The sequence below is a fragment of the Monodelphis domestica genome, chromosome 2 (assembly GCF_027887165.1).
Source record: "Monodelphis domestica isolate mMonDom1 chromosome 2, mMonDom1.pri, whole genome shotgun sequence".
NCBI classification, from domain to species: Eukaryota; Metazoa; Chordata; class Mammalia; order Didelphimorphia; family Didelphidae; genus Monodelphis; species Monodelphis domestica.
In genome coordinates this window covers 274,627,662-274,655,060 of record NC_077228.1, presented here as the reverse complement: position 1 = coordinate 274,655,060, position 27,399 = coordinate 274,627,662, and the positions used below count along the sequence as shown (strand labels likewise).

General features: G+C 39.6%; 2 protein-coding genes across 14 annotated transcripts in view; both read left to right on the top strand.

Moving 5' to 3' along the window:
* Positions 1–384: 384 nt before the first annotated feature.
* On the top strand, positions 385–18,042 carry LOC130457358 (parathyroid hormone 4-like). Its single transcript, XM_056818139.1, has 2 exons — positions 385–670; positions 17,683–18,042. The coding sequence occupies exons 1-2, from the start codon at positions 588–590 to the stop codon at positions 17,948–17,950; spliced, it is 351 nt and encodes a 116-aa protein (XP_056674117.1). The 5' UTR covers positions 385–587; the 3' UTR covers positions 17,951–18,042.
* Positions 18,043–26,317: 8,275 nt separating this feature from the next.
* STK38 (serine/threonine kinase 38) overlaps positions 26,318–27,399 on the top strand; it is a 38,478-nt gene continuing 37,396 nt past the window's right edge. For 9 of the 13 annotated variants that reach the window (XM_007483794.3, XM_007483793.3, XM_007483790.3 and 6 more), the window contains exon 1: positions 26,319–26,456. The gene's annotated coding sequence lies outside the window, so the exon portion shown is untranslated. Of the gene's footprint in view, positions 26,457–27,399 lie in introns of all 13 variants that reach the window. The other 4 variants (XM_007483789.3, XM_056818137.1, XM_007483788.3 and 1 more) reach the window with 2 other exon arrangements.

Sequence of the window (27,399 nt, the reverse complement as noted above, 5' to 3'; positions counted from 1 at the left end):
TGGACCACAGGTACTTCCCCTTAGCTCTAGCAACCAGACAAGCTTTGTTGGCAAGGAGTCCTAAGGCCCAATGGTGATTATTTGCCAATAAGGTAGGTGACTTACTGTCATCTTGACTGCCCATCCTTTCTAAATCAGGTCTCCGGCTTCTTAAAAAGTCTCCATCCAGATTTAAATGGGAAGAGATCGCAAGCCTATTTTAAGGATTTTCTCAGATAGTCTGTGTTTTCTTGTTTTTTTGTTTTTTACTGTATACCTAAAGGTCATTATATTTGATATATTTTTCAAAGAAATTTTTTGAACAAAAAAAAAATTCAATGGTTTGTAGATACTAAGAAACAATCTAAGTAGAAAAGGCAGATAATTAATTGTTAACTGAATTTAGGTACAACTGCAGGCCGTACTTAAATATGCCATCACCTTGGCAACTATGCCATAAGAGAAAATTTACATTCTTTCCCTCTAAAAAAAGTAACATTGCAGATGAAATGCTACATCCTGGACTATTGGAAAGATAATAGGATTTTGCCACTAAGCTCCTCTTGTATTATTTCCTTCAGCAGGTTTTGAGTCACTTCCAAATACTGATGGCCCAGAGATCTCTGAAGACAGCGGTTTTTCTGGTTTTCTTTGTCTGTACTTGTTTGGGGATATCTCTTGAAGCTCAAAAGTAAGAAAAAAAATCTTTATTTATTCATAGTTTGAATTGTAAATGTGAAAGGTTTTCTGTTGACTTCATTACATTTTGGATTACTAGCTTTAATGCTGCCCATTGAGTTATTATTATTGATATTAAGATTATTTTGTTGGGACCTGTGATTTACCTGTGTGGGGAATTCCCCGTGTGGAAACTTCCTCCACTGATCATAGCAGCACCTTATCTGAAACTTGTATATTTAAAAATTGTCTCAGGTCTTTGAGAGGTTGTAACTTGATCTTAAAGCTATGATGCATCACAAGTTAGATCTTGGATTCAAATTGGCCTGACTCCGACGCTGCTTTCTCTCTTACTGTTGTTGAGTTAATTCAGTCTCCTGTGACTCTATTTGGGGTTTTCTTGACAAAGATCCTGGAGTGGTTTGCCATTTCCTTCTCCAGCTCCTTTTACTGATGAGGAAACTGAGGCAAACAGGTGAAGTGACTTGCCCAGGGTCACAGAGTTAGTAAGTGTCTGAAGCTAGATTTGAACTTAGGAAGAGGAGCCTTCCTGACTTCGCCCCAGCACTCTATCTACTGCACATCTAGCTGCCCTCCTGTCTACTGTGCTATAAGACAAGTCACTTAGGCAGATCAAGGATATCAGAGAAAAGGATAATGGCAAGATCACGTCACAGAAAAGAATGTGGGGGGGTGAGGTCGGGGGAGGGTCCTGTGTGTTTGGGGCAAGGAAGAATATTAATTCTTTTTTTAAAAAACCATTATCTTCCATCTGAGAATCAATATTGTATGGGTTCCAAGGCAGAATTGCAGAAAGGGTTAGGCAATGGGGTGTTAAGTGACTTGCCCAGGGTCACACAGCTAGGAAGTATCCGAGGTCAAATTTGAACCCAGGACCTCCCACCTCTAGGCACTGAGCCCCCTTCCTGCCCCCCCATGAATACTGATTCTAAGAAACAAAATGCTAGTACTTGTAAAGACCTTAGACAGTATGGTATAGTAGAAAATGGGCGAGATTTGGTGTCTGAGGACCAGATTGAGTTCAAATCCTGCCTCTTCCAGTAAATATTGGTGTGTCCTTGTTATGCAACTTGGGTTTCAGTTTCCTTATCTGTAAAATGAGAGGATTAGACTATGTGACCACAAAAGTCACTTTCATCTCTAAATCTATGGCATTGTGATTCTTCTGTTTTCCGCCAATAGATGGGGGAGGGAAGCAGGTCTTGGAGAGGGCAAGGCAATTTGCTAAGGACATTCAGAGGGACAATAGAGTCTGGAACATCTCACACAATTGTCAGTTTTCTACCTCTCTGATGCACTTTTCTAATGCATTCTCTTTAGAGAAGTAGGGGACAACTAGATGGCAGAGGGCTGGGCGTAGTCAGGAAGACCTGACTTCAAAGCTGTGTGACCCTGGGCAAGTCACTTAACCCTGGTTGCCTCAATTTCTGCATCTGAAAAATGAGTTGGAGAAGGAAATGTCAAAACCACTGCAGTGTCTTTGCCAGGAAAACCCCAAATGGGGTCACAGAGTCAGACACTGCTGAAAAATGACTAATCAACAACTCCTGACTTGTAATCCAAAGCTTTTAAAGTATAAAAGTGATAGGGAAAAAATGAACAATTTAGAAGGTAGCTACTTTAAATCTAAATGCTTTTAAGAGGACAGAGCAGTTCTGCGTAAGACGCAAAATACTGACAACATTTTTCAGTGGTATATTCATCGTGTCTTTGCAGATAGGAGGGAAATCTTGACTTTTGCTATATTTAACTGCATACTTATTAGGCTGCTAGGTGGTGTGATGATGGAGAACTGGGCTTGGAGTCAGGAAGACTCGTCTTTATAAGTTCAAATCTGGCCTCTGATACTTCCTAGCTATGGGATCCTGGGCAAGGCATTTGACCCTGTTTGCCTCAGTTCCTCATCTATAAAATGAACTGGAGCAGGAAATGGCAAACCACTCTAATATCTTTGTCAGGAAAACTCCAAATAATGGCTGAACAAGTTGTGATATAGGATTGTAATAAAACTCTATTGTGCCTTAAGAAAGTTTAAGTACAATTTTAGAAAATTTTACGTACAATTTTAGAAAAACCTAGAAAAGTTATATGAACTGACGCAAGTGAAGTGAGCAGAACCAGGAGAATATCATCCACAGTACCAGAAATATGGTTCAGTGATCCAAAGTGAAAGACTTAACTGTTATCAGCAATGCAAGGATTCAAGGTAACTCCAAGGGACCAATGACAAAAAGGGTGAGCCACTGCCATAGAAGGAACGGATGGAGCCTGACTGCAGATGGAAGCATCTTTTTTCATTTCATTTCCTTTATGGGTTTTTTCTTGTTCTTATGATAAGCCTTTCACAACATGAGGAATGTGGAAATATATATTTCATGACGGCACTGGTGTAACCTATATCATATTATTTGCCATTGCAGGGAGGAGGCAGGGGAGGAAGGGAGGGAGAGAATTCAGAGTGCAGAATGTCAGAAAGCAAATGTTAAAGATTTGTTTCTTTGTGTAATTGGAAAAAAACCCAACCCAAACAGTGTCACGGAGAGTCAGACAGGACTGGAATAATTGAACAACAACAACCCAAAAAAGAAAAAACAAAGAGAAAGGTTCCATATATACAATACTTGTAGAAAAAAACTGGAAGGAGAGTGGCATGCCTTTATTGGAGAAAAACTGAACACGATAGAAGAATATAATGGCGTTCTAGTTTGAAACAAGGGATAAAAAACATCCCAAAAAGCTCGGGAAGATTTTTGTAAACTGATGCCCAGGGAAGTAGATGGAACTAAGAGAATAACTCACATCATGACCCTAAGAAGGTGAAGGAGAATAATGTTGAAAGGCTTCAGAATTTTGCTAAATGCAGTGACCAGTTGTGGCTTCAGGACAGGCTTCTAGCAGAGAGATGATGGATGGTGGGGTCAGAATAATGCATATATTTTCAGGCATGGCTGATATAGATTTGTATTGCTTAACTAACTACCCACTTTTGTTACTAGAAGGAGTTCTATGGGGAAGCGATGGAGTGGGGAGTAGAATTATTGCAAAGTGCCTATTATAAAAAAATTAAATTTTGGGGGCAGCTGGGTGGCTCAGTGGATTAAGATCTAGGCTTAGAGATGGGAAGTCCTGGGTTCAAATCTAGACTCAGATACTTCCTAACTGTGTGGCCCTGGGAAAGTCATTTAACCCCCATTGCCTAGCCCTTACCACTCTTCTACTTTGGAACCAATACATAGTGTTGATTCTAAGTTGGAAGGTGAGAGTTTAAAAAAATTACATTTTAAAGAAAAGAATTTGAAACTTAAAGACAAAGTGAGGTGCTTAAGTTCTGCTATTATAGCCCTTTATGAAAAAGTATGGCTAATTTTAATTGCTTTGTGGTTTGGGGAAAAGACATGTTAAACTTGGGTAAGAATTGGGAATAAAAGACCCAATTCTAATTTTAAAAATGAACAAGGTTAATTTGAGATGGAAACAATTTGAGATTCATCTGGTAAGACCAGGAGAAGAGAACACATGTTCTATTTGTTTGGCATGAATTGTTCCTCCCAGCATGCACTGTGATACAAAACAAACTGTCTACATGTACTTTTACTTTATATAATAGTTCTTTAAAAATTCTGAGTAATTGAAATTTGGGAGAAATGCTCACTTTTTCAAGCAGTTCCTTGGTGAATATTTATGTAAAACGAATAATTACTTGGTAGCACAGTCACCTCTAATTTATTTGTTTTGTAAATTCTAATGTGTGTGTGTGTGTGTGTGTGTGTGTGTGTGTGTGTGTGTGTGTGTGTGTGATTCTTAAACTAAGGCACACCCATATTTGTGGTTTCTGAATTTGGGAGGAACAACAAAAAAAAGCTATGTCACACTATTTCCTTACTGGTGAGTAGTGAATTGTTCTGATATTTTGAAAACAGTTTGGAATTATGCAAGAAAGGTTACTAAATCATGAATGCCCTATAACCCAGAATTTGTACTCATAGGACTTATAGCCCACCAAGGAGATTAATGAGAGCAAGAAAAAATACATATATACAGGGGGTACTAGAGCTAGTTCTTACTAGCTCACAAGAGCTGACTGTTAAATTTTTCATTGTGAGCATTTATATCTTGGAAATGGGTAAATGCTTCAAATCATGGTTTGATTTATTGTTTTGTGGATTGAAAAGACTTAAGAAAATGATGGAGGTGGGGCAGCTGGGTAGCTCAGTGGATTGAGAGCCAAGCCTAGTGATAGGAGGTCCCAGGTTCAAATTTGGCCTCTGACACTTCCTAGCTGTGTGTCCCTGGGCAAGTCACTTAACCCCCATTGCCTAGCCCTTATTATCCGTCTGCCTTGGAACCAATACACAGTATTGACTCCAAGATGGAAGGTAGGGGTTAAAAAAAAAAGAAAATGATGGAGAAAATGTTAATAATGGAAATTAGACTGAAAAATATAGTTTGCATGTGTTTTGGTTTTTTTTTTACCCACAAACTCAATTTTTTTTTTTAAACCCTTACCTTCCGTCCTGGAGTCAATACTGTGTATTGGCTCCAAGGCAGAAGAGTGGTAAGGGCTAGGCAATGGGGGTCAAGTGACTTGCCCAGGGTCACACAGCTGGGAAGTGTCTGAGGCCAGATTTGAACCTAGGACCTCCCATCTCTAGGCCTGGCTCTCAATCCACTGAGCTACCCAGCTGCCCCCCAAACTCAATTTTTTTAAAAGAACATATTTGAGTTATTCTTTTTCCTCATACTTCAAATTTGTCAAGTTGAATGTTTTTATTGGTAGATAAATTAACTTTCTTTCTTTCTTAAAAAAAAAAAATCCTAGTCTTTCATCTTAGAATCAATACTATGTATTGTTTCTAAGGAAAAGGAGCAGTAAGGCCCAGGCAACTAGGGGTTTAATAGTCACATAGCTAGGAAGTGTAAGGTCAAGTTTGAACCCAGGACCTCCTATCTCCAGGCCTGACTCTCTATTTCTCTTTCTTTCTTTTTCTCTTTCTTTCCTTTTCTCTTTCTTTTTCTCTTCCTTCCTTCCTTCCTTCCTTCCTTCCTTCCTTCCTTCCTTCCTTCCTTCCTTCCTTCCTTCCTCAGGGTCACACTGCTCTAAGGCCACATTTGAACCCAGACCTCCTGCCTGTAGGCCTGGCTCTCTATCCACTGCACCACCTAGCTGCCCCAATAAATTAACTTTCAAAAGATATACTTGTACATTCCTATCTGTGTGATTCTGGGTTCTTTATTTAACCTCAATCACCTCTCCCTTGCCACCCTTTTGCCTTAGCATTGATACTAAGACAGGTAAGGGTTTAAAAAACAACAAATGATACACTTATTTAAATGTGTGAATAAGAACCAAAGGAAGACAGTTACAAGCAAAATCATAACAATGACCAAAATAAACTCCCACCTCCAAAATCATTCAACCAAACAATATAAAAACCACCGGTGGTAAATGTCTAATCATATCTTTGTTATTTTTGTTGTTGTTCAGTCGAGTCCAAGTGTTCAGGACTCCATTTGGGGTTTTCTTGGCAAAGACACTGGAGTAGTCTGCCATTTTTTTCTCCAGTTTATTTTATAGGTGAGGAAACTGAGGCAAACAGGGCGAAATGACTTTCCCAGGGTCACATAGCTAGTAAGTGTCTAAGGCCAAATTTGAATTCACGTCTTCCTGACTCCGGACCTGTGCTCAATTCACTATACCACATGGCTGCTCTGTGATTCATCAAGCACCAGAAGAAACAAATGCCACCTGCATTGAATTTATTAAGACAGCATCAACATGATTCATTGTATTACCACCCATTTTGCTGCTTTTTGTAGTAGGACCATATTTATTTCAAAATAAGAATTTGGAAGAGTGCTTTCCTTGCCAATTTTTAAAAACTATTTATGCAGAACAGGGATTATTTATTTTTAATTGTTTTATAAGGTTTTTTAATCTCTCTGGTCCTGGAGCTTCCCCCCACCCCACACACACACCATTTAATTTACAGCATAGAGCTATTCAATTTCTCTTTCTGAGACTAGTCTATTTAAGATTTTCTTCTTTCTGTTTTGTAAATATTTTTGAAACCTTTCACCTATTTAATTTAGACTACCACTTTTGTTGATGTTATTTATGAATTTTGATCATTTTCTTTCTCTTTTGTGATTTTCTCCATACTTTTAATTATTTTGTAATACTTTTTTTTTAAACCCTTATCTTCCATTTTAGAATCAATACTCTATTGGTTCCAAGGCAGAAGAGTGGTAAGGGTTAGGCAATGGGGGTTATGTGGCTTGCCCAGGGTCACACAGTTAGGAAGTATCTGATTTGATTTGAACCCAGGACCTCCTGTCTCTAGGCCTGACTCTCAATCCACTGAGCCACCCAGCTGCTGCCCCCTAATCCTTTTCTTTTAAAACGTTACTAAATTGACTAATAGTTTATCATTTTTATTATGCTTTAAATTTTTTTATTCTAATCAAAATTTTTGTTTTGTTTTCAAATCAGTTTATATTATGAGCCATCTTTCTTCTCTAAGAGATGGGAGGTTTATTAATTTATTTTTCTAAATTTAAAAAAACAACTCTCCGTTTAACTCTTTAGACAGCTCATTCAAGGACAGACATTCATTTTCTAAGGACTATTGAGCTGCATCTTGTATATATATCAGTATGTTGTATTGCTGTTGTCATCTTTTTTTATGTTATTGCTAAGCTTTGTTCCTTGATCCAATCCTAACTTAGCAAATGGGCCTAATTCTTTTGATCCTACCTTCTGGGGCAAACCCTTATCACCTCATGCCTGGATGATGGCAGCAACTTGCTGGTGGATCCCCCTGTTTTAAGTAATTTCCCTAATTCATTCTATCCTCTCCTGCCCTGTCAAGTTGATCTTGTTACAGTGTGGGTCTGACCGTATCATCCTCTCAAGCCTTCCCTAAAATGCAGTGGCTCCCTGGAGCCATCAGGATTCAATATAAAATAATTTGGCATTTAAAGCTCTTTATAATCTGGCCCATTCCTACCTTCCCAGTTTTCTTACACTTTATTCTCTTCCATATACTGACCTTGCTCTTCCTCATGAAAAACATTCCATCTCTGGGTCTTTTTTGTTTGTCTGTTCATTTTCAGCTGAGTCCCACTTTACTTGACTTCATTTAGGATTTTCTTAGCAAAGATGGTTTACTATTTCCTTCTCCAGCTCATTTTAAAGATGAGGAATTGAGAGACAAATAGGGTTAAAGGGCTTGGCCAGGGTCACAAAGCTAATAAGTGCCTGAGGTCATATTTGAACTCACAAAGATGAGTCTTACTGATTCTAGTCCCTGGTCCTTTATTGCTATTTCACTGAACCTCTCCCTACCCTCTGCTCTTCCCCACTCCAGATTTTTGCTGACTGTCCTTAATTTCTGGAATGCTCTTCCTCTTCATCCCACTTCTTGGCTTCCTTCTAGTCTCAGCTAAAATCCATATCTCTCTTAATGCTAGAGCCTCCTCCCCTTAAGATTACCTCCAATTTACTCTGTATATTTCTTTATCATACATAGTTATTTGCTTGTTGTCTCCCCTATTAGACTGGAAGCTCCTGTTTTTGCCTTTTTTTGTTCCTAGCACTCAGTACAGTGCCTGACACATAGTATGTACTTTAGCATTTATATATGCTAGTTAATATAATTAAATGCTATTATTATTAAGTCTGAAACTTCCTTCGTGTTTCTCTTTATGTTAGCATTTTCCAGGTTTGATATAGGAGAGTTAAATTCTCCTAGTTACTGTTTAGGTCTTTTTGCATTGAAGCTAACATTTCCTTTATTTAGCTGCTTTGCCATTCGATGCATTTACTTTAAACACTAATACCATTTTATCACCTTACTTTAAGTACATCATGATGTTTGTGCTATGAGACACTGGACTTAATTTTTCCACTTACATGTCCACCAGCTGGATGGCACTCTCCATGGTTCTATCTTCCTGAGTTCAAATCCAGCCTCAGTCACTTACTGGCTGTGTGATCCTGGGCAAGTCACTTTGCCCTGTTTGCCTCAGTTCCTCATCTGTAAAATGAGCTGGAGAAGCAAATGGCAAAAAGAGTATTTCTAAAATGTTTTCCATGATTGCACCTATAAAATCTATATGATATTGCTTAGCATCTTAAAGGAGGGAGGGAGAGAATTCGAGGCTCAATTTTTTTTTAATGTTGGAAACTTTTTATGGTTTATTGAAGGAAAAATAAAATAAAAATAAATTAAAAGAGTATTTTCAGTACCTTTGCCAAGAAAACCCTAAAATGGGGTCATGAAGAGTTGGACATGATTGAAACAACTAAACAATAGCAACGAGCCTACATGCCACTGGAAAGTTGAGTCACCCCAATTGTCACTGTCTACATTTTCTCCTCAGGATTCTCTAGTTACTCCTGAGGAGGGATGGGGCTCTTATTCATTTGAGTTTCCATTCTGGTGTTTTCACTTTCTACTCCCATTATCAATTGCTGCTCATTACTGCCCCAGTTTCACCACCCATTGATGTTTCTTCAACAACATTTAGCCAGCTGTCATCAATTAGCTGCTAAAAAGAGATCTTCATTATAAAGGAATAATGAGACACAAAGTACAAAAATGTACCATAACCTGGTTCCTGGGAAGATCTGGTTCAAACGTTTAGCAGGAACTCTAAATGTTCATCTCTCTACCTTCAGGTGAGTCACTCCCTTACTTACATCTTGGCTGCTAGGTTGATCCACCTTTGTATTGGGTCAAAGTCCCTTTATAGGGCTGGCTCCTCCTCTGAGTCAATTACTAGGCTCTTCTTTCTTTAGGGATCTCACTAAGCCTTATCCCAAAGGAAAGAAGGCACAAATACGAAGTGGCCCCATCTTGGACAGTGGCATGCCTAGAAGGTCACATGCTCATCAGCCCCTTAGAGCTTCTAAAACCCTCCATCCCATTAAATTGTGGGCAATTCTCAAGGGCAGAGACTGTATTCTGTCTCTCTGTATCCTCAGCACATTGGCTGGTCTATAGTGATGTAGTGTTTGACACTTCATGGCCCTATTTGGGGATTTCTTGGCAAAAACACTGGAGTGGCTTGCCATTTCCTTCTTCAGCTCATTTTACAGATGAAGAAACCAAGACCAACAGAGTCAAGGGACTTGCCCAGGGTCATACGGCTAGTAAGTTTCTGAGGGCCAGATTTTAAACTCAGGTCTTCCTGAGTCCAGGTCCAACTCTATCTACCGTGCTACCTAACTATCACCTGGTCCATAGGAGGCACTTAATAAATGTTTATTAATTACTTGACTTCCACCTTGTAGCTAGAAGGAAGGAAAGAGATCAAGTTTCTCCACTGGCACCTTTGCTATACATTTTCTGTTTTAGCTCAGTAACCAATCAAAGGGCTTTTTTTTTCTTTCATCATGCAATGAGCATACAGGAACTATTTGTGGAATATTAATGAGCCTCAGAGCAGGGACCTTCCATTATATATAATAACTCACTTTCAGGAATAAGCCCACTAAGTCTTCTCACCTGGGTTGGTGATGGATTACTGTCTTGTGCTACTGGGTCTGGACCTTCATTGGCCAGCTCTACTTATCTCTGCTTGGTTTCTCTCTTTCTCTACACTTTACTTTGCTAAAAGTTCTTCATTGTGTATGTAGTGTTTGCATAGCTAAGGCTTAAGTTAAATCTAGCTTCTTCCTTGAAAATACTGCACCTGGGGGACTCAGTGGATTGAGAGCCAGGCCCAGAGATGGGAGGCCCTGGGTTCAAATCTGTCCTCAGACACTTCCCAGATGTGTGACCCTGGGCAAGTCACTTGACCCCCACTGCCTAGCCCATACCACTCTTCTGCCTTGGAACCAATACACAGTATTGATATCAAGATGGAAGGTAAGAAATACTGTATCTGGAAGGCCTGGAGTGCATTAAAAGGTTTAGTTCTGCTAGATAGGCAATTTGGCACATCAGGCTTATTCCCCTCACTTTTTGATATATTTTACATCATATCCCTTCATCTCTTATCTAGATTAGAATCCAAGTATAATTCAAATTGATGGAAGTTTTAAAATGGGTTTTCTGTGTTCTTTTGCTATTTAATGTCTTCTAAGTTGCTTGCAAAATCCTCTTTGTTATTGCAAATCTGGATTTAATGACTACATTTTGAAATTAGTTGAATTTGAGGTTCATCTCTATTGGAATTCTGTTTTTTGCTCATCTTCAAGCTGCCCTCAGCTTCCAGTTGCATTTTGTATTGCATATTTTCTTCCTCCAACCCTCCCTTCCTTCCTTCTGTCTTCATATCAATTTTATTTTATTTGTTTGTTTTTTTAAAACCCTTATCTTCTGTCTTGGAATCAATACTGTATATTGGTTCCAAGACAGAAGAGTTGATAAGGGCTAGGCAATGGGGGCTAAATGACTTGCCCAGGGTCACACAGCTGAGAAGTGTCTGAGGCCACATTTGAACCCAGGACCTCCCATCTCTAGGCCTGACTCTCAATCCACTGAGCTACCCAGCTGCACCCCTTAGTATCAATTTTAAAGCACAAGAGTGGTAAGGGCTTAGCAGTTTGTAAGGTTAAGTGACTTGCCCAGGATTCATACAGCTAGGAAATGTCTGAGATCACATTTGAACCCAGGTCCTCCCAACTCCAGGCCTGGCATTCTACTGTTACCTAGCTGCACTTGTACAATTTCTTGAATTGTGGCTTTTGAGTTCTTTGTTTCTTGTCATTAAACTGGATTATTGCAATAGCTTGCTGGTGGATCTACCTGTTGCAAATCTCTTTCCTTTTCAATCCATCTTTCATTCAGCCACCAAAGTGATTTTCCTCAAGTGCAGGGTTGACCAGGTCCTCTTGGTTTTATTTTTACTCATAATTTTATACACATAGGATTTATATATATATATGCATATATATATATATTTATTTATTTATTCATTTATTTATTTATCCAGATTTTTTTTCTCTTCTGTTTGGTTTTTGGTTTTCTTTTGAGAATTGATTCATGTACCTCACAGCTCAACCACGCATCTCTGGGTGATTCTGGTATTGGTCAACACCCTCCTAAGGGGGGATTGTATAATTATCCTAAAATCCAAGGTTTAAGATCTTTTAAGGCAATTTTAGGAAAAGAAAATTGCCAATATCCCTAATCAGGAAAGTGGATCTTCTGGAGAAGATCCCATAAGGTTGCCTACAGAAAACACATACTACATCAAAAGATCCAGAGTGAACTTTAGGATATAATGAACTAAACGGAAGGGGGCTGAATCTATCAGTTATTCTGAATATAAACTCTTATGCCAAAGAGTAGTGCCCCCAGTTGGCTTTTTGTCAATGTGTCTATCAATCATTTTTTGTTTTCTTTCTCCTTTTTCTCTCTTTCTCTTAATTTTCTACCTATTTCTCATCTTTTACCTATCCAAGTGATTGTAATAAAGTATTAACTTAAGGTCAGTCTCAGAATTTCAATTCTTATAGACTTATAACAAAGAATGCTACCCATTTCCAAAGAAAGATCTGTTGGAGTAGAAATACAGATCAAAGTATATGAATTTTCACTTAAATTTATTTGGGTTTTTGTTTTATATGATCATTCTCTTATAAGAATGAACAATATGGAGATAGGTTTTGCATGATAATACATGCAGGACCCAGATAGAATTGCTTGCCAGCTCTGGGAAGGGGGAAGGAAACAATTTGGATCATATAATTTTGGAAAACTTATGTAGAAATTTATTACATGTAATTGGCAAAAAAAACCCTAAAATAATAAAATATCTTTATAATTTTTAAAATGATGTCAAATATTCCAGAATTTCTCCTATTGAGCCTATTATTCCTTTTGAAAAGTCTTGTGAAAGATCCATTTTTTTGCTTGTAGGGCATTTTCCTTTCTGGTTTGCTCTCCAGTTTCTTTTATCTCATATTTATTCATTGTTTTAGAGCTTCTCTTTGCTTATTCACATATTCAGGTTATCTACTTTCCTTCTTGGTGAAATACTTTTCCTTCTGGGGATTTTTATTCTTTTGTACTGATGTCTTTCTTGCTATTCTTGAACTGATGGAAGGGAACCAGACTCATACATGGCAACTCACTTTGTCACCTAGCTTTTCCTCTTCCAATTATATTAAATGTTGCTTGAAATAACCTGGGGCCTGGAAATTTTTTTTTACCCTACAGAAGTTTTGGTTGACATGTAACTACCCATTATAAAAAGTCTTGCCAGCCCATGGGCTCAGTTATAAAGTAAGTGAAACTAGAGGATTTTATTCATTGGAACTGACATTATTTCATTCAATCCCATCATTTGAGGGAGGAAACTGAAGCTGAGAAAAATAAATAGATTTGTCCAAAAGTCATTCAAGCAAAGAAAAGACTAGAACCCAGATGCCCTGACTCCCAGGCCAAAGCCCTTTACATTATACTACCAAATCATAACCACCTCATTCCTATTCAGAATGATATATTTATTGTGTCCTCTCACTATAACTTGGAAAGCCTAAAAAGGTAGGCTTGTCCCCTGAAAGAATTGCTCTAACAAGGTTCTACCTTATTTGGTATAAGAGGACTTCATCTTGAATGGTTGGATGTACCACTCAGTATCTTCCTGGAATTAGAGGGAAATGGGGTAGGTGAGTAATCATTAACTGCAGCCAAGTTATCGAGGTCTCTGAAAACTTGTATATGTGCTGGAAAAGGAGGGAAGCCTCAGGAAGTCCTAGGGGAACTACAGGGAGGCCTTCTGATTCATGCTGGGCTCCTTACCCTTTCTCCACCCCTATTTCCCTAATCCAGAAAACCAAATAACATTCCTAAGACTAGCAGAAAGCCTCAGCATGTGGCTTCTTCTGAAAAATGGCTCTCCTCCAAACAGGATGATGTCAGTGGGCAATTTCTCCTGTTTACTTCTTGCTCTTAAGTTAATTTTTATTTTTTGTTCTTTGGCTTGCTTTCCCAACTCTTTTTCCTGAGAAATTATAGTTCCACCTCTGTCTCTTCTTGACACACACCATAATTACTTGTCAAACCTCCTTGCCTTTCTCTTCTGACATTTATACTTTAGAACAGGTGAGGTGAGGTAGGTAAGTGGGAAGAATCATTTAAGCTCCTAGTCTGCCCTCAACCACCATTGACTAAAGAAAAAAGATGAACTAAGAGTTACATGGTAATTGGTGGTGATGTTGACTTCTAGCTTCATCTCCTAAGACATTCATTTCTCCAAATCAAGTTTGAGTTCCTAAGAAGGGTTACCTATAGTGGAAGTGCTTTAAGCAAGCAATTTAAAATGAGAATTTCGGTGTGAAAATGTCATTCTATGAGTTATATACACAGGCATGTATAACACATTTGTGAAACAGTAATAGGTGGAGAGGGAGATGATTTGCAAAGTAATTTAAACATGGTGTTTAAAAGTGTTTTGGGCATGTCAAAGATAGAAAGAAAATTTCAATAATCCCCAGTTTTTCAGCCAGGACAGGAGAACTTAGCATGAGACACTCCTATATAGTGGAGAGAATACTAATCCAATGCTGTGTGCCTTGGTGAGAGGCAGAATGGGTGAGAGAAATTTAGGAGGAGATTTCTTTGAGAGAGACACTCATAGTTGCAGACACTTGGAGGCAGACTCCAGACCCATGGAAAGAAGCAAACAGAAATAGACTCTGGAAGCTACAGCCACATAGAGGAAACCAGATCCTCAACATGCCTCTAATTTCCAGCTTGCTTATCTAGAGACTTGGGGCCTCTTTCTTAGTTGAGCTGGGATCTCAGCTTTCTCCCATGTAAAGAGTTCATTTGCTCTTAAGTATTTTCTGGCATAGTCCAATCTGTCTTTTTCTGATTTCTGTTTACTGGTTGCTGAGATAAAAGGGTTTACTGCTATTTTATTTTTCTGTTGGTCTTGAATGTAACCTAGTTTAGTGGTAAGCTTGCAGGTATAAGCTTGGGCTAACCTTCCCCACCTTAAGAGTGACCAGAAAAATGGCTTTTTGTTTTGGATCAGTTGTACTCCTAGACTAGCGATATTTAGTGGGGATCGGATATGATTCCAGTTTGGTGGCCCCTCAGAAGCTGAAGGAAAAAACATCCAGCCTAGCTGCGCTCTGAAGGCTTACTTGTCTCTTCTCAATCCCCCATAGTGTTCAGGAGTACAGAACTCAGATCATATCTATCAATGCTTCTAATGAGCAGCATTTAGACAATCCAGGTGGACATACATGTTTTGTAATAGACCAAAGTATTCATGGCAGTATTTTTAAGGGGAGCAAAGAGTGGAAATCCAAGTGGATACTCATCAATTGGGGAATGGTTGAAAATACAAATATGGGAATGAAAAGGAATGTTGTTTTGAAAAAAGAAATGACAAATATGAGGAACTTGGAGCAACTTTATGGGGAAATTTATATTAAGGAATATAGAAGAATGTAGAGTGAAATAAACAGAACCCAAAGATCAACATATAAAATGTAAATGAAAATATTCCTAAGAGAATGATGAAATCTGAGCAACTGAAAAATAATAAGGGTTTGAGAACAGATAATGAAATATACCCCTCCCTTTTAGACAAAGGAGCAAGGATGTGGCCACTATTGTTGTTCAGTTGTTTTTCAGTCTTATCTGACTCTTTGTGAACCCATTGGGGATTTTCTTGGCAAACATACTATAATGGTTTGCTATTTTCTTCTCTAGCTCATTTTACAGATGAGGAAACAGAGGACAAGTAATTTGACTAGAGTCACACAGTTAGTAAATATCAGAGGCCAATTTCCTGACTTCAGGCCCAGCACTTTATTCACTATCCCACTTTACTGCCCTAGATGGGGTCACTATAAGGTATTTTTGTGGACTTGTTTTTCTTTGTTATAAGGAAAGGTTCAATTTAGAGGATAATTCTAGAAGTGATATAAAAACAATAAGTATCAATCAAATTTTTAAAAAGTTTTATTTACATTTTTGTTTTTTGGTCAGAGAAACACTAGCTCTGACATAGCTTGCCAATCTTGGGGTCAGGATGACCTGAGTTCAAGTGCAGTTTATGTCATATACCAGTTGTATGAATTGGGGTCAATCTTAAATAAATCCTTGGCAATCCAGCCAACTCCCTAGCACCAGAAGTTGCAGAAGAGCTGCCCATCTACATTGATAGAGCTTGTTCAGTTGTTTTGGTCATGTCCGACTCTTTATGACCTCATCTGGGGTATTCTTGGCAGACACACTGGAGGAGTTGCTTGCCATTTCCTTTTCCAGCTCATTTTACAGATGAGGAAAACTGAGGCAAACAAGGTGAAGAAATTTGCACAGGATCATCCAGCTAGTAAGTATCTGAGGCTCAATACGAACTTAGGAATGTGAATCTTGCTGACTCCGGCCCCAATGCTCTATTCACTACACTATCTAGATGTCCTTGTAATTTTTAAATCATTATATAAGGGACCTGAATATTAAAGATAGTGCTACGGAGCAGTTGGGTGGCTCTCAGATAGAGAGCCACGCCTAGAGATGGGAGGTCTTGGGTTCAAATCTGGCCTCAGATACTTCCTAGCTGTGTGACCCTGGGCAAGTCACTTAACTCCAATTGCCTAGCCCTTACTGCTCTTCTGCCTTAGAACCAATATACAGTACTGATTCTAAGATGGAAGGTAAGGTTAAAAGAAAAAAATTCTATAGATCTAAGGCAGCTAGCTGGTATAGAGTATACAGTGCTGAGCCCAAAGTCAAGAAGATATGAATGTGTTTAAATTGTGTGACCCTGGGCAAATCACTTAACTTCTCAATTTCCTTAACTGTTAAATGAGGATAATAATAATAGCAACCTTCCAGATTGTTTCGAGGAACAAATAAGATTAATTGTGAAGTGCATTTACCACAGTGCTTGGCACAAACCAGATGCTTAATAAATGCTTGTTCCAAGGGGTGGCTGGGTAGTTCAGTGAATTAAGAGCCAGGCCTAGGGACAGAAAGTCCTGGGTTCAAATTTGATGGTAGACACTTCCTAGCTGTGTGACTCTGGGCAAGTCACTTAACTCTCATTGCCCTCATTGCCTAGCTCTGATTGATCTGCTTTGGAATTGATATGGAATATTTTTTTTAATTCAAAGGTATCTTATTTTCCCAATTACATGTAATAATAATTTTCAACATACATTTTCTAAAATTATAAGATCTTAACTGTCTCCTTTCTTCCCTTCCCTCTCCCCACTCAGAGATGGTAAACAATTTGATCTGGGCCATATATGTATTATGCAAAACACTTCTATATTGGTCATTATTGTAAAAGCACACTCATACAAAACCAAAACCCCCAAATAAAACTATCAATAGACTGATGTGAAAGATAATATACTTTGATCCACATCTATCCAACTCTAACAGTTTTTTCTCTGGAGGTGGACAGCATTCCCCATCATATGTTTTTCAAAATTGTTCCAGATCAGGTCAGTGCATTGCTGAGAGTAGTGAAATTTTCCCAGTTGATCATCCCACAATATTGCTGTTACAGTGTACAATGTTCTCCTGGTTCTGCTTATTTCACTCTGCATCAGTTCATGCAGATCATTCCAGCTTTTTTGGAAATCATTCTGCTTATCATTTTTTACAGTTCAATAGTATCCCATCACCAACACGTACCACAATTTGTTTAGTCATTCCCCAATGAATGGACACCCCCTCAATTTCCAATTCTTTGCCAGCACAAAAAGAGCTGCTGAAAATACTTTTGCTCAAGTAAGTCCTTTCCCTTTTTTTATTATCTCTTTGGGAGAAATCCATATATAGTATTGATTATAAAATGGATGGTAAGGGTTTAAAAAATGCTTGTTCTCTCTAGATAGGAATACTATTATTTTCTATTAATTAATCTAGTAATTAATTAGCAATTAATCTAATAATCTTTTTATTCATTTATTATCTGATATTATATCAGATATTATAAATATCTGAATAATGCCTTCAACTACTTTATACTTTGGATGATTTTGTTCAAATCTAACAATTTTTCCTGTTTCATTCTCTACAGGAAAAGGAGTGTGTCTGAGTATCAGTTCATGCACGATAAAGGGAAGACCATTCAGTCCCTGAAAAGGCTAATGTGGTTATACAATGCCATGGGTGGGGTGCACTCCACTAGTGGCAGAGCCGCTTCCCAGTCTGACAGCCTATGGAAACGGCAGAAGCGCCTGACCCACCCCAGTCGGAACAGAGATATAAGAGGGCTTTACACTCACAACCTGGTGAAGCAAATTCTCATTAGCCTGATCACTGATGCCCATTTTCCTAGACTGTAAAATCCACCGGAGCAGAAGCCATTTCTTATCCAAACATGGTGCCTGGAATAATGTTGTGTATACAGGAGTTGATTAATAAATGCTGCTTGAATGAATACAAATGAATGAATGATGAAGGAGCAGGTATTTCCCATGTTATTGAAGAATAATACAGGGTACTATCTAAAGATGGTAGGGAATATCAAGGTATGATGGAATTATCTCCATCAGCTGAAATTAATGGAACTAATTACAAATGAATGTTGGCTTGGTAGGGCTAGGCCAAAATTATTAAGGCTCTCAATGCTCCATGGCATCTACTTACATTTTTCCCTCTAAATTCTTACTGTGGAGTGGATTCAAGGCAGAAGAGTAGTAAGGGTTAGGCAATAGGGATTAAGTGACTTGCCCAGGGTCAAATAGCTAGGAAGTACCTGAAGTTGTACCCAGGACCTCCCATCTCTAGGCCTGGCTCTCAATCCATTAAGTCACTTAGCTTTTAATTTGCAAAAAATTGCAAAAAGGTTTGCTTTTAATTTAGCAAAAAATAAAATAAAATAAAATAAAAAGGGAAACTTTCATGAGAAAAAAAAAGAAATTGATGGGAATAGTAGCAAGAAAAATTATTATGCTCATACCAAGTACCCATTCTCCTATAGCAGGAGTTCCTAATCTTTTGTTGTTGTTTCACAGTCTGCTTTGGCAGTGTGGTAAAGCCTCCTGACTCCTCAAAGTAAATATATTTTTTAAAAGTATAAAGTACACAGGACTGGAAAGGAAGATAATTATATTTAAGTAGTTATAAAAATATTAAAAATAGAAATTCCACTAGTTGTGGCTTATTTTTGTGATGGAATGCTATTGTTCAATGAGAAATGATGAAGAGAATGGTTTGAGAAAAACCTGGGAAGATTTATAAGCTGATGCAAAGTGAAGAGAACAGAAACAGGAGAACATTGTACACAGTAACAACAATATTGTAATCATTATCAACTATGAAAGATATAGCTACTTTGATCAATACGATGATCTAAGACAATTCCAAAGGACTCATGATGAAAGATGCCATCCACTTCCAGAGAGAGAACTGATGAACTCTGAGTACAGACTGAAGCATATTTTTTTTCACTCTCTTTACTATTCTTGCTTTAAAATTTTTTTACAACATGGCTAATATGGAAATATGTTTGCATATTTCCACTTATAGAATAAGTAACATATTCCTTGCCTTCTGGGTGAGGCAAGTATGTGAGGTAAGCTGAAAATCTGAAACCCAAAATAAAAAAAATTACTGCTCAAAAAATCCAAGGTTAATATTAAAATACAAAAATATGAGGCTAAAGTTAAAAATTCTGTCCTATGCTGAACTAAGCACAACTTCTTTAAATTATTATTAATTTGTTTATTGGTTACATTAAAATTCTTGGATATCTCCCTTCCTCAAGAAGGCATCATTTGACAAAAAGAAAAATGTATATGTAAATGATGTCTTTTGTGTTTTTGTTAATCAGTTCTTTCTCTGGAGGGTGGACATTCACAAGTATTCTTCAAACATTAATTCTGTAGCTTTATATAACGTTCTTTTGGTTCTACTCATTTCACTTTGGTATTTTCATGGCTTTTTTTTAATTACCCTGCTCATCATTTCCTATAGAGCAGCAGTATTCCTTCACAATCATATGCCACAACTTCTTCAGCCATTCCCCAATAGATGGGCATCCCCTCAATTTCTAGTTCTTTGCTACCATGAAGAGAGTTGCTACAAATATTTTAGAAAATATGGGCCCTTTTCCTTTTTTCCTGACCAATCACCTTGGGATAAAGACCCAACAGTGCTAGGTCTAAGGATATATACAGTTTTATAATTCTCTGGGCAGGATTTCCAGATTAGGCATAGCTTCTTATAATTTTGATTTTCTCAGGTTACAGAGACATCTGTTAAATACAGTGTAACAATTAAAAACCCTGTTGTGTTCAAGGGGCTATGCCCTCTCCCTCACCACTAAATTTGTGGTTGAGTCCACAGGGAACCAGACCATCGAGAAGTGGGATAAGACTTTTTTTTTTATCCCTACCTTTGTCTTGTTATAGCCCTGGGAGAAAACTACTTAAAACTTAAGTTTTCCTCACATCTAAAGTCTCCTCAAATGGAAGAGTAGAAAGGTACTCTGTACAATCTACTTCAGGTATGGGACAAGTATTTATTTCCTTCACACAAAAGAAATGCTCTCATAAGTATATATATTTAAACAAGCAACAAGTAATAACCACTGCTATATTAGGTTGAGACTTAAATACCAGAACATGAAAGAGTTTGTTGGATTGCTAGGTAGGCACTAGGTAGCTTATAGTTCACCCCAGTTCTGCATTGCCCAGCCCAGATTCTCTTAGTTCATGCCTCCTGGCAAGTCATATCAGGACTTGAACTCCTCTTTTTGGTGTTAGCTAGTTTGATATAGAACTCCCCCTGTAGCTAGCCAACTCTGATCAAAAATTCAAAAACTCTGTGCCTTGAAAAATCACAAGGTTTTTCCAAGCCTGAACATCCCTATTCTGGGATCAACCATTGTTATCTATATTCAAGAAAGGAAATACAATGGGAAAACTCAGTCAGGGGCTCTAAGGGCAATCCTCAGCTTGCGTAGTTGAGTACCAACTCTAGTTGCCATGCTGCCAGGATGGGGAGGAGGGTCTCTTCCTCCAACCCTGACAGGAGCCTTACTTTCCACAGAGAGGGTGAAAGGAAAAAGAGAAACAAAGGGTAAAGGCACTCCCTTTTAAAAGTAAAATCCTTAGTGACCAATGAGGAAATTATTTTCCTATCCTCAAAGTGCCCTTGCCCTTTAGTGCCAAGTCACACTTGATGGGCCTGAATCAGCCAGGAACTTCATCATCCCCAAAGTATTCAAGTACTGAGCTAGCTGGCATATTTCCAGCCGCCTTTTTCACACCTTGCTGTCTACACCTGACTTTCATCTAAATCTCCATTCCCCCTTCCCCAGGACTTTGGATTCTGCCACTAGGATGTCCGGCTCTGATGAGTTTTTGCTGTATCTCGCCTAGAACTAGGCTCCTCTGTCATTTCCTGGTCAACATTTTCAAACCTTGACACTGTGTACCTTATACACTTTTAAGGTCCCCTTTATGTGTTCTCTTCCCCCATTAAGATGTTTCCCAACTGTGAATGACTTGGCTATTCTTAGCAATACAGTGATCCAAGACAGTCCCCAAGGCCTCATGATGAAAAATGACATCCACCTCTAGAGAAAGAACTGATGGAGTATCAATCTAGACCGAAGCATACTATATTTCACTTTCTTTCATTTTTTTTGTTCGATTCTCTTCCACAAGATGATTAATATGGAAAAATGTCTTACGTTATTGCACATGTAAATCTATATCAGATTGCTTGTCATCTTAGGGAAAAAGGAGACGAGGAAAAGGAAGAATTTGGTTAGATTTTTTAAAAAATGGTTAAAAACTGTTTTTACATGTAATTATAGGGGAAAATGAAATATTATTAAGACGTAAAAAAGATATAACTTCCGTAAGGACAGGGATGGTATGGTTTGCTTGAATTTATATTTCCAGCGCTTGGCATAGAGTAAGCACTTTATCTATATCCTCAATCTGGTTTAACCTGTCTGTTAAGGGGAATTTAGAGGGTTGTGCACATGCTACAGCTTCTTGGAGTCACAGGTGAGAGTTGGGTGGCAGGTGGACACCAAAGGTTGGTGATCAACCCCAAAAAGGGCTTAGCAAGCCCTTATACCAGAGAGACTAATTGTCTTTGAATACCCTATAAACCAGCCTACAATCTTTAAACCTGTTGGTGATCTAGGGAGAAGTCTACTCCAAGCATGTGAAGACTGCTCCTGGCAGAATGAGCAGATGAGGACAATTTGTTCCAATGGCTATGAAGGTGGCTGAAGCAAGCAGTTTGGAGCACTTAGAGCTGGGTCAGACATGGAGGACACGAAGGTCAACCATTGCATCCCAGGCCATCACCAGTCATTCTGATTTTTGTCTTGCTACTAGACTTTGATGACTCTGAAAGAAAAGAGTAAGGCTGAAGATTTTGTGCAGCTGTCTCACTTAAATTTAATTCACTTGAAAGTTAAGACACCACTCATCATGATGTCATTGGTCTTATTAAAAAACAAAGGATGAACAACAATTATCTATCTATATAGCTATGATAGATAACACATAGTAGGGGTCTAATAAATACTTGTTGATTAATTGATATCCAAAGCTTGGGTTAGAAAAAGGAATATCATGGTTGGATAAAGGGAGAACACCAAAATGGGGAAATATGAAAAACAGAAGAGAACTTTATAATTGGGGGATATGTTTTGCCACAGAGAACTGCAATGGGATAGTGTGGTAGGATCCCACCGATGCATGTTGAGGGATTTTTTTGAAACTGGGGGCAGCTAGGTGGCTCAATGAATTAAGAGCCAGGCCTAAAGAGGTCCTGGGTTCAAAGCTGGCCTCAGACACTTTCTAGATGTATGACCTGGACAAGTTACTTAAGCCTTATTGCCTAAGCCCTTACCACTCTTCTGCCTTGGAACCAATACACAGAACTGATTCTAAGACAGAAGGTAAGAATTAAAAAAAAAAATAAGCCTGACCTCAAAGAAGTTACCCACATCCTACTCTTTTGCAGAGGTATGAAATCCATGAGTGTGGTACTTTGCACATATTTTCAGACTTTTTTGTTTTCCTTAAAAAAAATATATCATTATACCAGGTCCCCCTCTGGGAGGTGGATACTAGGGAAAATTTCAGTGATGTAAAAAACAAAAACAAAACTCAGTGATAAAAAACAAAACCCTACCCTTATTTTTAAAAAATCTGGACTTGTAATTTCATTGGTATAGGGAACTCCACATGAGGAACTCCTTTTATTCATGCAGGTCATTGATTCCTCCATAACTTAGTCTAAGAGTTGCATGGGGGCCCTGTGAGGACAAATGGCTCACCCAGAATCAGGAGCCTCACCAACCTAATGATGACTCTTTAGGATGATTCTAAGGTTCCTTCCAGCTGAGAGATCTGCTTCAGACTTTGCCCTTGAAATGGCCATCTTGAGTGTTTATTCCACAGACTCAATGGTACAAAACTTAAGGGATTCTGAAATCTGATCTAGGGAAAGAATCTTGGAGTCATTGTGGGCTGCTGTTTTAGGCAAACTACTCCAGTATCTTTGCCAAGAAAAACCCAAGAACAGGGTCACCAAGGGTTGGACGACTAGAAAATAACTAAAATAGAAGCAAAGCCCCATGATTTGAGTTATTGTTTCTCAGTAAAGATATAACAGAGAACTGGAGAGAATACAGGGATAAGTCATCAGGATCATTGAAGAGGATAGAGTTAACTCATATGACAACCATCATTAGGTTAGGAGGTTTAGGAAAGATGAAGGCTGAGAAAAAGAGGGTGGAAGATAACAAAATCACTGAGGTCTCAAGGGATGCTGGAATACTAAAACTAACCATCTTCCTTCCTTTCCCCTCCCCCCAAAACTTTTAGGCTGATAAAAGGAAGTCTTTACTTCCTCTAGCAGGTAGCAATTCAGGGAACTCAACCCACAAAAGGTCACACAAGTTAAGTCTTCTGGTACATGTGGAAAGTAAGGGCCTTCACTATAAAATAGGCCACTTAAGAGCTGAAAGGGACCATATAGCCCCAACCTGTGATTTTCAGTGATATGGGGTCCAGGCATTAAACACTTAAGTCACAAGGCCTAAAATACTCCTGGTATGGCCCTCTTTTCTCCTCTGACACTGCCACCACCAGACACAAGACCTATTCATCTTATGCCTAGACCATTGCAATAGTATGTTTCCCTTTTGTGTTCCCCATTAGAATGTAAGCTCCTTCTTATAACTATCAGACTGGCCAATACAGCAGCAAAGGAAAGTGATAAATGTTGGAGGGGATATGGCAAAATTGGGACACTAATGCATTGCTGGTGGAGTTGTGAATTGGTCAACTATTCTGGAGAACAATTTGGGACTATACACAAAGGGCTTTAAAATATTGCATACCTTTTGATCCAGCCATACTACTCATTGGAGTTTGTACTCCAATGAGATAATAAAGAAAAATATTTGATATTCATAGCCACACTCTTTGTGGTGGCAAAAAATTGGAAAATGAGGGGGTGTCCATCAATTGGGGAAAGGCTGAACAAATTGTGGTATATGTTGATGATGGAATATTATTGTGCTGAATAATGAACTGGAGGAATTCTATGTGAACTGGAAAGACCTCTAGGAAGTGATGCAGAGTGAAAGGAGCAGCACCAGGAAAATATTATACACAGAGACTGATACATTATGGCACAATCGAATGTAATAGACTTTTCTACTAGTAGCAATGCAATGATCTAGGACAATAAGAGGAACTTATGAGAAAGAATGCTATCCACATCCAGAGAAAGACCTGTGGGAACAGAAATGCAGAAGAAAAACATATGATTGATCATAGTTTGATAGGGATATGATTAGGGTTTTAATGTTAAAGGATCACTCTACTGCAAATATGAATAACATGGAAATAGGTTTGAACAATGATACATGTATAACCCAGTAGAATTGTTTGTCAGCTTTGGGAGGGGGGAGGGAAGGAAGGAGGGTAAATAATGAATCATGTAACCATGGAAAAATATTTTGAATAAAAAACTATCAATAAGCCAAAAAAAAAGTAAGCTCCTTGAGAGGTAGGACTGTCTCTTTGCCTTTATTTGGATACTCAGTGCTTGACACCTGGCATTATGTGATATTCATGATTTTGGCAAAGATTCTGGAATGGTTTGCCATTTTGTTATACAGTGTGTCCCCCATTTTACAGATGACGAACTGAGGCAAATAAGGATTAAGTGACAACCATGATCACATTTAGTTAAGTCAGATCTTCCTGATGCTAGGCCTGTACCACCTAATAAGACATTGGCAAGAGCTTAATAAATGCTTGTTTCCTTTTCCCCTCTCCCCACTGCAGTCCATTTTTTCAATTGTCAAATTGATCTTTGTCTCTCCCCATCACCACATTAAACTTTAATTTTTCTCTATTACCTCTAAGATCTGTATTTGCCTTCCCCCCCCATCTTTAAATTTATTTAATTAATTAATTTTGAATGTTTTTCCATGGTTACATGATTCGTGTTCTTTCCCTCACGAGCAATTCCACTGGGTTTTACGTGTATCATTGGTCAAAACCTATTTCCATATTAATCATATTTACAATAGTTATCATTTAAGAGTTTACATCCCCAATCGTATTTTGCTTTTTATAATCTGGCCCCTTCCTACGTTTTGCCTTACAACTCACTCCAGCCCCCTTTCCCTAAACCTTTTCTCTGGGGTCCAGTGACAGTGGTCCCTTTGCCCCTGCTTATAGAAGACGCTCCATATAGGGTTTTCTCTGACTGTCTCCAAGCTTGGAATGCTCTACCTCTGGATCTTTTCCCCCTGGCTTCTTTTTTCCCCTTTCCTTCCTTCCCTTCTCCCTTAGAATCAACACTGTGCATAGATTCTAAGGCAGAGGAGTGGTAAAGCCTCGGCAGTGAGGGCTGACTTGCCCGGGGTTCTGCTAGGAAATGTGAGGTCACATTTGAACCGAAGACCTCCCTTATTTAGACCGGACTCTCAAATCCACTGAGCACCTACCTGCATCCCTATGCTTCTTTCATGCCTCAACTAGCTGGCGCCAACCTTCAGTGATTATCTCCAGGTTACCCAATCTATATCTTGCAAAACATAGCTGTTTTTCTTGGGGTCTTCCCCTTGGGCATGTAAACACCTTGAGGGAGGGGGAGAGGTTTTTGCTTTTCTCGAAATCTTCAACGGTTTAGCGGGATACTAGTAGGCGCTCTAGTAGGTGCTTAATAAATGCTCGTCTTGACCTGAAGGGCGAGGCCAGGAATTGAAATCAAATTTCCGGTTTCCTAATACAGCGCTCTTTCTGCAGTACCGAGCTGGCGGGGGGCGGGGAGATGCTTCATGAAGAAAGGGCACTCTTTAAATTTATGACTGCAATTGAATAGATGATTGAGGCTCAGACCAAGGCGAGGGATGAGGATAAGCGGCGAGAACTAAGATTGTAAGCAAGATCTGACTTAGCATTACTACAGCTTCTCTCCGGAGCATGTGCCGTAGCCCCGCTGGCGTAGGAAAAGCGAGCTCGCGGAGGCGTAGTCAGGCATGCGCACCACATCACCACTTGCCCCTCCTATTCTCCGAGCGAGAGGCCGCAGCGTTGCCGCCGCCGCCGCCCCCAGGGAAGGAGTCTTGGACCTTCTCCGCCGCCGTCTTTTTCCGGCAGTTAGGGGCGCTTCCTGTTATCCTCGCCCTCCCCGATAGCCTCTCCTTCCCTTCCCCTGAGAACCACCCCAACAGCAGTCGAGAGGCTCCTCCCCTCTTCCGGCAGGCTGGCCGCCGCCGGTGGTCCTGGCCTGACGACGAAGCCAGTAGGGAGATCGGCGCCGGGGCTCGATCCTGTGGCCCGGGGGGCTCTGGTGAGCGGCCTCTTCTTTGTCCTCCACCCCGCGTCCCAGACCTTCCCTTCTCCGAGCCCCACGCCGTCCGTTTCCCACCTTCTCTGACCCTTCCAAGTTGACCTTTTCTGCTCCCTTCCTCTGTCCGCATCCAAGCTCACTCTCAACTTCATTTTCTCCCAACTCTGCTTGCTCTCTTTCTCTCTGCTCTTTCCTGACCCTTCCTTTTCCCCATCTGCTTCTTCCCTCTCCGCCTTTCCAAGCCCACCTTTGACTCTTCCCCTTCTCCCATCCCTGCTTCCTCCTGCTCTCCACCTTCCGTGCCCCCTTACGAGCTCACCCTCAACCCGGTTCCCTTCTTCTCTATGTTCCTCTCCACCGTTCTCTATGCTCCTTCCCAGCCCACTGCTAACCCTTCCCTTCTCCCAGCTCTGCTCCCTCCCTTTCTCTCTGCTCTTTTCCAAGCTCTTCCTCTGCCCCTCTCCTCCCAGCCCTGCCCCCTCCCTCTCCTCACCGCCCTCTTTGTTCCCTTCTCTCAGCTCTGCTCTTACCCTCTTAAAGGCTTTCTCTCTTCGACGTCTACTTCCACCTCTACCACCAAACCTTCCTTCCTCTGAGCCCCCCCCCCCCAATTTTCCTCTTTGTCCTTCCAGTTCTAGATGTACCTTCTCGTTCTCTTCTCACAGCTCCCACTGGGATCTCCACACCTTCCTCTACTCCCTCACTGAACTGCCCCCACCTTTTAAGCCCTCTCCGGATGTCTCCCCTTTACTGCACTGCTCCACCCCAAATCTCTTTTCTTAGTCCCTCTTAAACTGACTTCCCAACCATGCCTTCAGCCCCTCACCTATCAAATACCTCCCATTACCAACTTTCTGTTTTCCAAGCCCTTCTCCAAGTTTTTTCTGCTTTCTCTCCCAAAACTGATTACATAGGCAAGTCACCTAACCCGAAATGCCCCTAT